This window comes from Physcomitrium patens, chromosome 1 (genome assembly GCF_059467195.1).
Source record: "Physcomitrium patens ecotype Gransden chromosome 1, ASM5946719v1, whole genome shotgun sequence".
Taxonomy (NCBI): domain Eukaryota; kingdom Viridiplantae; phylum Streptophyta; class Bryopsida; order Funariales; family Funariaceae; genus Physcomitrium; species Physcomitrium patens.
Genome location: NC_143410.1, coordinates 23309184 through 23319792, shown reverse-complemented (window position 1 = coordinate 23319792; position 10609 = coordinate 23309184). Strand labels below are relative to the sequence as shown.

At 27.6% G+C, this 10609-nt stretch overlaps 1 protein-coding gene across 1 annotated transcript; it reads right to left on the bottom strand.

Annotated features, from left to right (window-relative positions):
* Positions 1-1119: 1119 nt before the first annotated feature.
* Positions 1120-2432, bottom strand: LOC112276300 (large ribosomal subunit protein eL32z). The gene is made up of 3 exons (XM_024507493.3): positions 2303-2432; positions 1742-1923; positions 1120-1345 (listed from the first exon to the last, which is right to left on the bottom strand). The coding sequence occupies exons 1-3, from the start codon at positions 2390-2392 to the stop codon at positions 1216-1218; spliced, it is 402 nt and encodes a 133-aa protein (XP_024363261.1). The 5' UTR covers positions 2393-2432; the 3' UTR covers positions 1120-1215.
* Positions 2433-10609: the final 8177 nt, after the last annotated feature.

The following is a 10609-nucleotide window of genomic DNA, read 5'->3' as shown; positions in this document are numbered from 1 at the left end:
TTTGGTAGGGGAAGTTGCATGCTCCTAAAGTGGAATTGATGTAATTTAGTCATGTAGCCATAATCTCCTAGAAAAGTGCAACACCACTTCCTTTCCCACTTTCTCTCCATCAAGCCCTTTGTTGGTTTCAATTTGCAATTGATTTACAACCAAAGTACAGTCTTACAGGACCCTACTGCAGCTAAAAGGGCATTTAGATTAGTAAGTCCATACACAAATCAGATGAAGTAATCTACGCAACTGATCAATACCAAATAAGTTCTGTACAACTACTGTTGATGACTACTAAAGCAGTTTTGACCTGACCGCTTTGTTCTTTGACTGTAAGTAGTAGAATATGGGCACGAGCAGACCCCGTTCTAATGGTAACCTGGTTACAAGATCTTCTGCCTTCCACATACAACAGAACCAGCACGGGGATGTGAAACTGGTTTACCAGGAGACCTAACAGTACCAGCAAAGTTCTTTGTTAAATGGGTATCAGACTTGATTGAAAATTAAATTCGCTTCATCCAGGTAGAGTGGAATCGGGAAAAACATAGACTTGAGAATGTTCAAGGTCAACGAACCCATCAGGCTCCTGGGCTATAAGGCTAAATTTTGAGTCATGCATTACGGGCATTGTTTAGGACTAGAAGGGGTTACTTAAAACTCTTAAACAGACGTTGAATTGCTATCACGGGTGACAAGAATGGCCGTCCAATGAGAATGGGTAGAGGTGGTCATTCCGACTGTGACCACCAAGGTTTTACACTACCCCGGCATCAAACCCCGCTATAATTTAGAAAGTGGGAAGATTGTGGGTTAATTATGTGGCCCGACATAGAGTAATTCTGAAATTTGAGCACAGTAAAATATACCCTTACGCGATTACTATGTGAACAATTGAGATTCCCTCCGTAGTACTGACTGACACGAACTATAGCCTCATCGAGATTAAGCAGCGCTTTCGTTGCTAGAAAGCTCAAATAAAGAAAACTTCAAAAAACACACTTTAGTCAATGTATATCGTTCAAAACATCTGTCACTAAATTTGAAAACACCATGCAGAGAGAACTTCGGTTGAGACCACGCATCACACAAGAAATGGGATATCGGATAAAATAGGAAAAAACTATATCCCTTCAAAAGGATTTGCAGCAGTAAGCCTTCCTCTTTGATATGGAAAAAGTGAAATACATCCACTCTGCAGGAAACAAGTGCACTACAGCACATCTATTCGTCCTCCTGGCTGCGGAGACGAGCACTTCCGTTGGTCAATGCAACGTTCAACTGAGCAGCACGCTCCACAATGGCCTTCCGCTTCAAAGTGGACACGTTGTGTGCAATTTCAGCGCTGTATTTCCTGTGGTTTAACCATTTACATGAAATCAATTATCGATACGCCTACTAGTGAAATCTGAAAGATCACCATAGTGAGAAAATGTAAAATATGGACAAAAACCGAGCAAGACTGTTGAATGAAACAAAAACCGAAATTCAACCGCTTCTGAAGTGCGCGAAATGCAACCTCCTCTAAAACATCATGAAGCTGAACAAATACCATCAGGGAGAAAACCAGACTACATCACCCGCAAGTAATATATATTGTCCCATGCTTAATACAACACTTGCAATCGGCTTGTGATTCACGACCAGAATGTTGTCTATTTTATATCAAACCATTTGTAGACATTCAGAATAACCTAATTCTTATCAACTAGACAAAGGGGAAGAAACAAAACACCACTACACTACTCACCTGTTGTGCATCAACAGAAGCTCAAGGTCTTTCACATTGTGAACCAAAAACTTAACGAAGCCACTTGGCAGCACATGTCTCGTCTTCTTGTTAGACCCGTAACCAATGTTGGGCATCAAAGTAGTTCCCTTGAACTTACGACGAACCCTAGAGTCAATACCCTTTGGCCTCCTCCAGTTTGTCTGACGCAGAACATAAACAAATATTATCAGCACCCTAGACATGAAGAGTGAGTTCGGAAAAAGACCGCCGAAACTGCTTTCCAAACATCTAAAAACTTATACAAAACATACAAACAGACCGCCATCTCTGGGATATAATTCCCAGCACATCAGACATCTAACTCCACAGATGCGTTAACATGTTAGAGCACATTACGCACACGAAAACCCCTTAATACAACTCAGTACTCGGAACTGCCCCGCAGAAGCAGGACATTAACTCAACAAACCCTCCACGCACGAAAAAAATCCAGCCCTAAGATTTCTAAGCCCTAAAGGCACTAAAATTCAGACACTTAGAAGCAGGAACGTTCAATTACTTCGTGGAGAGGTCCGATACCTTGACGCAAATCTTGCGGTCAGACTGCATGCGCTTAAATTTCTTGACGCGCTTCTTGACGACATCGCGCTTGATGAGAGGGGTCACCATGGTGGCGGACTAGGGTGCGGGCAGTCAGACACACACTCGAATTCGCTCGAAGAGGACCGGCAATGGGTGCCTCTCCCTGCTTTGTCCTCCCTCCCCTTCCCGGGATTAGGGTTTCATCCACATTCACGGTCGAAACGAACGAATGAACGAGATCATTTGTTTTTCATTCTTCTCTCATCCAGCATTGAATCGTTTGTTCATTGCTCTTCCTGGTGCTCTAATTTTCGTATGTTGGTGTGTATGAATTTGAATGTGTGTGTATATTCAATAAATATAAATGGAAAATGATATATTATATTCTTGATAAAAATATATTAACTTTTAATGATATAAAATTTTATATAAATAAAATAAATAAAATAAAAGGACGATAGTAGATGAATAGAATTTAAAGATGATACTTGAAATGCTTCACGGTTAGTGCTTTTAACAAACTTAGATTTCAAAATTTAGGATGTAATAAGTATTATGTTTACTATTATTATTATTATCTATCCATGTAATCACTTTAAGGAGTTCTGTTAAGTCATACAGTGTTGATTACTATGAATATTTTGAAATATGTAAAAATATGTCATGAGAAAAAGAAAATACAGCAGATGATTTAACAATAAACATATAAAAGTTAGTACTGTGAGACAGGTCAGTTAATTGAGTTGTTTCCAACTCAAATCTATACCATATACTACATTAATTCATAACAATTTTTAAATCTTAATTTGGGTTAGAACAAATTTGATCTTTAAATGATCTACTACCAGCATGTGTAGGAACTTGTCAGAGCTATTTGTGTAGTAAAATACATGTAAATATATGAAATCCATCAAAAAAAACTTAGTGCCTTGAATTGTATTACTAATTATTTAAAGTGAATTCTTAAAATATTGAAATTAAAGTAAAGTTATATTATTTACTCCTAGATGTAGTTTATTTAGTATAATAATATCATAAATATAAAAAAACATGAAAAAAAATGTATTGATTTTATTCAGTTTTTATTAAAATATAAACAAGTTAGTTTACTTTTAATATTAGAATACGAATAAAATATAATTTTAAATATGTAAATATATATATATATATATATATATATATATATATACATATATTTTTTTCACTTAATAATTCAAATATTGCATAGTTGAATAAGAAAAGCATTTCTTTGTTGGCTAAAATTTAATTAATAAAAAAATGTAAGTGATTTTGTGTTATACAAAATTCAAGTAACTAAGTAATTAAATTGTGGTATTTTCACTAAAAAGGCCCAATCTTGTCAATGACAAAGTTCTTCTAATATATGAAATTTCATTGAAACATAGGACATTATTCTACTTAATTTTCCTTTTAATATAGAACAACTAGAACATTTACAATCTAGTCTACAATGACAATAAGTAGTCATGGACCTTTGAATGCAAGGTTGCTTCCTCCATGCAATTCAAGCATACATAAGAATTGAATCCTTTTTTCATATCCTTTAATAGAATCCTATATTAGAAAATAAGTATTTTATATTATTAAATATAAGACAAATAGAATCATGTCTTATATAAGAAATAATTGTAAATGACTTTATATATAAAATTTTGAATATATTATATCTTATTATTTAAATATTTAGCAAAAGGCCACAAATAGACTCACAAAACTTTCTGTTATAAGAAAGTACAAATAAGAGTTATATTGGCTATACACAAATAATTTTTCTTGATATAGTTTAAAAAATTACATGTAAAAATTAGAAAAATAAAAATAAAAATAAAAATCTTACCAAATATATTCAAAAAATGTCAATTATGAAAGACTAATGTTGAAGCACTTGAATTTGTAATTAAAGATCTTGATTAAGGTTAGACAAAATAAGATTATGAAAAAGCAAGTATTTTCTATAACTTAAAAAAAATTATTAGTTTATTTTTATTGTGTTATTTATAAACACCAATGAATTCTAACTTCAAAATAATATAATATTTTTTATTTTTTATTTTGTTGGATCTACAATAAGCTACACTCATATGCAAGGATTTATTATTTTACTTTACAAAGATGATTGGTATGCTTGTAGGAGATTTCTTAAAGATTAAAAAAAAAGAATTAAAAAATTAAAAAATTAAAAAATTTACATTAATATCTTCTATAAAAGAAGCCAACTCATTCTTTAATGAATTGTAAATTGGTCTAAATGGTGGTTGAGCTCCTTAGTTAAGAATAAGTGTGAAATTATAAGATTAATGGTTCGTAAATAAAATAAAAATATAATTACAAATATATTTTTATACTTCTTATATTGCTTTAAGATTTTGTTGCAACTCTTACTTAAATAAAAACTTGGTATTACATAAATGAAAAATAGAACTCCTTCTTTTGTATCATGTACAAATATCTATACTCTAACATACAAAGATTTTATTTTTTTTGGACATAAGATATATTTTTTGTTTTGATATATTTTTAGATATTAAATAAATTTAATACTATAAGATATCTAATTTATTTATAGATTAGATTTATTTTACTATAATAATCTTAAATTAGCAAGATTAATTTTTAAAAAATATATCATTAAATACTATTAGAATTTTATTAGTGAAGATACTAATTTAGATAAAGTCTAACAAATAATATATTCATGTATCACTATAAAAAAAAAAAAAAAACAAAAAAAAAAACAAAAAAAAAAAAAAACAAACAAATAAAAAAAGTAAATATAGTTATAAGATAAGAAAGATTAAAATAAATATTTTCAAATACAAAAGATTAAAGAATCTTAAAAAAAGACTAGAATACAAGAAAAAGTATTGACAGGACTAAAAATGACTTTAATCTTGCCTTTATATTTACTAACTATCAAAGTCTTGTAAAAGCTTTCTAGAAACCGCAAGGCTTGTGGTTTAAAAATCAAGTTGTAAGTTGATTTTATTATAACTTCTTAAATAATGTGAAAATTATAAAATAATTTTTAATGACTATGTAGAAAATCTATAAAAACATAATTATCTAATTTATATTTAAAAAAAACTTCTTTAAATCTCCTTAAAGAAGATAAAATCTTTCTAACATGTTTTCATGTACTTTTATTTATTTCTATTTGATTTTAATTATTTCTGTTTATTTAAATAATATAGAATTTATTTATATTATTCCTCTCTTTTAGATCGTAGATTTCACAAGATACAATCAAATTTCTTTATAAATTGATAAAGTCCAAAATCAATCAAATAGAATTAGCAACAAACTTTGATATATGTTTTCTATGAAAGTAAATGATACGTTCTTTCAACCATTAATATGTTTTTTAGTAACATAAGAAGACTACCCAATTAGTTAATTATTGTTGAAGTTTTTATAACTACTTTCAAACATTACATTCAACATTCTATTAGATATAATATCTATTTTTAATAGTATCACTAAGTATCACAAGTCTCTTTAAAGTTTGTAATATCAAATATGTTTTATATTACTAATATTTTAAAAAACGACATTTGTTTCTTTAAGTTCTTTATAATTATTTTAATATTATTTAAGTTAAATAAATCTAAATACATAATTTTAAAAAATTATAAATATAAATAGATATATATATATTTTAAATAAATTTATTAGCTATTAATATTTTATGATTTTAAAGTAGTTTTCTAGCAGATTCTTAAAATTCTTTTTTCTTAATTTGCACCATTTTAATATCAATGGTTGATCCTTAGTATTTATAGATGTTGTTAGTGAAAAACAATAACAATCTCTCACACATTAGCAAAATTTGAGGATGGTTCTTATGTGCATTTATTAATATCATATCCTTGCCAATATACAAGAGATCCTAATTTATCTATGTTTTGCCTTGTCTCTAAGACTTCTACTTCAAACTCTTAGTTGTTTTCTATTTGAATAAAAGTTTTTTTTAAAAAAACTTACATTAATTTATTATTGTTCTTAAGTCTCATTTAGCTACATCTTTATTGTTGTGTAAAGCTCTAATACTCTACTAACCAAATTTATTTTTTCTAGATTTTTAACTTTTGAAAAAAAATAAAAAAATAAAATATTGGATGATAACCATAATAGATAAAAAATAGATTTTGTTAAAAAAATAGATTTTATTAATTAGAAGGTTATATAGTAGTTTTATGTGAAAAAATTCTAATGTCAATAGACTTGTCTATTTTTCTTAGTGATAGTGGTAATCCATTGTAAATACTACTCTAATATCTAATCTTTATATTTTTTATTCATTATTTAAAATATATATATATATATATATATTCAAAAGCATCTCTTAAAATCTTGATATAAATTAGAATCTTCAATTAAATATTATATTATTTAAAAGTCTATAATTTTAATGGATATTATCAAAACAAATTTGGCAAATAAAAATAAAAATTTTAGTTAAATATTTTGTCTATAAAAAAAATAAGTTCTAATAAAGTATTTTTTTTTTTGTTGGAAAGTCATGTCATACATATAGTATATATAATCATGCTTGATATTTTGGAAAAGATAAATATCTTTTATAATAAAAAAGATTGTCCTTAAATTCAATTTTTTTAGTAGTTATGAAGGTTATTTTTTAAATCAAGAACAAAAATCTATTAATGTACTTGAATAAAATTCATAAAAGAAAGTAGTATCAACTAGAGTAGCAATAATTTAAGAGATGTATTGACATGAATTACTTAAGATTCTAGTATAAATAGTGATTAGATTAGAAGTACCTTGTAGGTAGTGATAACATTGTTGGAATTAATCTACAACAATAAAAGGTTCTTTGTCTTGGAGCTTGTCATTAATTTGAATTGCTAAGAAATTTTATTAAATTAAAAGAAATAGAATGAAGTCTATGATTTCCATCTATTTGAAATACAATTTTATTGAATATAAAGTTTCATACATTTGTTTTCATAAAAATTTCTTTGAAAAATCTAAAAAATACAAAATAGGAGTTAATTTTTTTTTAATATATATATATATATATATATTGCTTCTATATCCTTATTCTATTCTGATGTGTCCTTGGAAGTTAGTCGTGTAAAACGAATAGCACATTGAGAGAAGTTCTTAATGAATATTCAATAAATTTATATTTATTTAACTTGATAAACAATCTTGTATCTCTGAGTTTTTGTAATATGATGTTTAATATACTTGTTTTGAATACAAGTTTTGCAAGCTTAAGTTTTTTAATATGATATTTTATCTATTATTTTACAGCCAAAAAATGTAATATAATTTTAAAAAATCAGAAAAAAAATTAAATTATTCAACCCACAAATATTATATGAAAGAGATAGATTTTTATATCAAATAAATAAAAGAAGAAGGATGAAGATTTTAAAAACATTAGAATTGGTAGGAAAAACATTTCTTTGTGGAATCAATATTGGTCTTGCAAATGCTTGCATTATAGAGATTCTCTTGGCATATATTTGAGATTGTACTAATATGCACTTAGGAACTTGTAGTGTGATTGTTTGTAAGATGTAAAGGTAAAGATTATTTTTATATGGCTGCTCATTCATATGCTAATTTATAGATCTTGTTTAATTCGTCTCTACATTCTCTATTTGTAAAAATTGTTCAACCAAAATCAAATTAGTAATAAAGTATTAATTGTGGGATAAAAGTGAAGGCTTATTATTATTGGGATGCAAGTTGCTACATTATACATTAACAACATAGATACAGATTGTATCAGAGTTGAGATTTTAAAAATAATAGATAAAGGTTGGATCTTATATTTAGATCAAGTAGTTAAAATACAAGCAACAAAGATAAAAACTCATTTTTTTTACAACTCATTTTCTTTATCCAGCATCTAAATCTATATAATTTAGATCTTTTTATAAATTGCATGCTATTATATGTCTCTTCTGGTAGTTTCTTTAAATAGACTATATTTTTCTTATCAAAAATTATATTATAGCTAAGACTATAAGTAGACTGTATCTTCTTAGTTGTCTTACTACTAAGAAGGAAATAAAAATGGCATTGAAATAATTGCATTGCATCAACCTCATGGATTGAATTTAAACCAAGGTAGATTATACTCATATTGCTTAAGTATTTATTACGATGCAATATTATTAATCAAAAAAAGTTTAGTTATATATTGTGTGGTTTACATTATTTTGATACTCCATGATTGCTAAAAGGTGTGGTTTTAGATCCACACTTTCCTAGAATTTTTCTACAAGATTCTAAATGCAATTGGTTTAACTGTATTATATTAAGAAGAACACATCAATAATATATTAAGTAAAATTATTCTCTCAAATTATAACCAAGTGTAATTTTATAATCTTTAATAACTTTTGTAATTCTAAAGACTATATTTATTTTTTAAATATATTGTACAGCTCTAGATATTAGATTCTTTGAATTGACCAAAAATATTGTATTCAAAATTGATTGGTATATAAGATTAATAATTAAATTTCTATTTACAAAATAAAATAATTTATTTGGTCAAGTTATATTTTTTATTCAATTGTGTATTGTGAGCTTTATCATTTGAGAGAAACCCTAGATAGACTAAAAAAATCAATTTGTCTATAACAAGAAAACTTAAAGCATTATTGCAGTTGTAAAAGATTTTTTTGTCTTAGATTGTTGAAGCACTCATCTAAATTGTGTATTATTATTATTTTTATTATCAAAGGTACTATAAAAAGAAGAATTATATGTTAATTGATAATCAAACTTTCCAAGAAATATATTATATCAACATCTAGTTGTTCACCATTAATAATTTGATGAATTTTAGCTTCTTGGCCAAGATTACTATTGAAGTGGTATATCTCTTGAAATAACAGTGCCTCTCTTTTTATTCTTTATTATATTTCTTTGATTTTTTTTTTTTATAATCAAATTATAGTGGTTATTTTTTGTCTTGGTAAATGTTCTTCTTATGGATCTTGAGCAGATTATTACGATTGTAAAACCTTCATTGCCTGCCAAAGTAGATTATTCACTTTTTAAATTTTGATTCTGGACGGTGGTTGTCTTGTTTTATGGAGTTGCTTGGGCAAGCCTAAATTTGGACATTATTTAATACAATGCTTAATATCTAGCAAATAATTGAAGTGCCATTGTTATTAGCTATAAGGGTCGGCTTGCACTATCCATCACTAGATCCACAAATAATTTAAGTGCCATTTAGTTCAATTGCTAAGCCCCTAAAGATTACAAAAATCTAAACCATAATATCCATGTAACCTTAGTATATGTCTAGGTCTTATCAATTGAAGGTAATCATTGTTGCATTCACAATCAAGTTTTGCAAATTTTCTATGATATATTTAGAAATTAGGGAGAATAGATTAAGTAATTAGAATTATATAACTAAATAGAAATACTATAAGTGGTGGATGGTCCACAATTGTTCTTTCCAAGCCTCACCTGGTCCACACATTTCATGTTATTTGAATGTATGTCAATTTAGTTATTTAAAAAATTCAAGATAAAAATAAACAAAACAACATATATTTATGGACAAAATACATCTATTTGATTGAATTCATATTATAAGAATAACAATAGAAGTTCTAGAATCCATGTTTTTTAAAGAATCTACAACAAACTCAAATATAAATTGCTTTGTCTTACATCATTCTGTAAATGATATCTAAAAATCTTCAAGTTCATAGTTGAAATTTTAATCTACAACATTTTTCCAAGCAGAGACTGCAGTTTTTTGAATTGTTTGTGTAATCACAGAATCATAGACAGACCTCTTTCTTCACGTCTCTGTAAACGATGACAATCCAAGTTGCTTAGAAATATATGACCAGTGAGAAGTGAGGTGTTTGTAGCCCATCCCAGGAGTTATCTCTTCTGTCCGTAACAATTCACTTGGTTTCACAGCAACTATGATCATTCTAATTCTGCACCAGGAACTAGTACATCTTAACTAGTACATGTTAAGATTACGTATTTTTACAAGTACATAATCTCTAGATTTATATAAATATGCATATACACACATAAACAAATAAGCCTGAACATGTTTAAACAAATAACTATCAGCCAATAGTTCACAACTTTCATTTTGTGCAAGTCATTACGTAAAAAACAAAGGTTGATACAAGGCCATAGAAACAATTGTCTACTATCTACCGGTACATCAGGTCTTCATCGTTTGACTTAGTAATTACCCTCGTGAGCCTGTACACAAATCCTAACTGAACGGGACGCTTGATATTAGTGTACGATATGGTA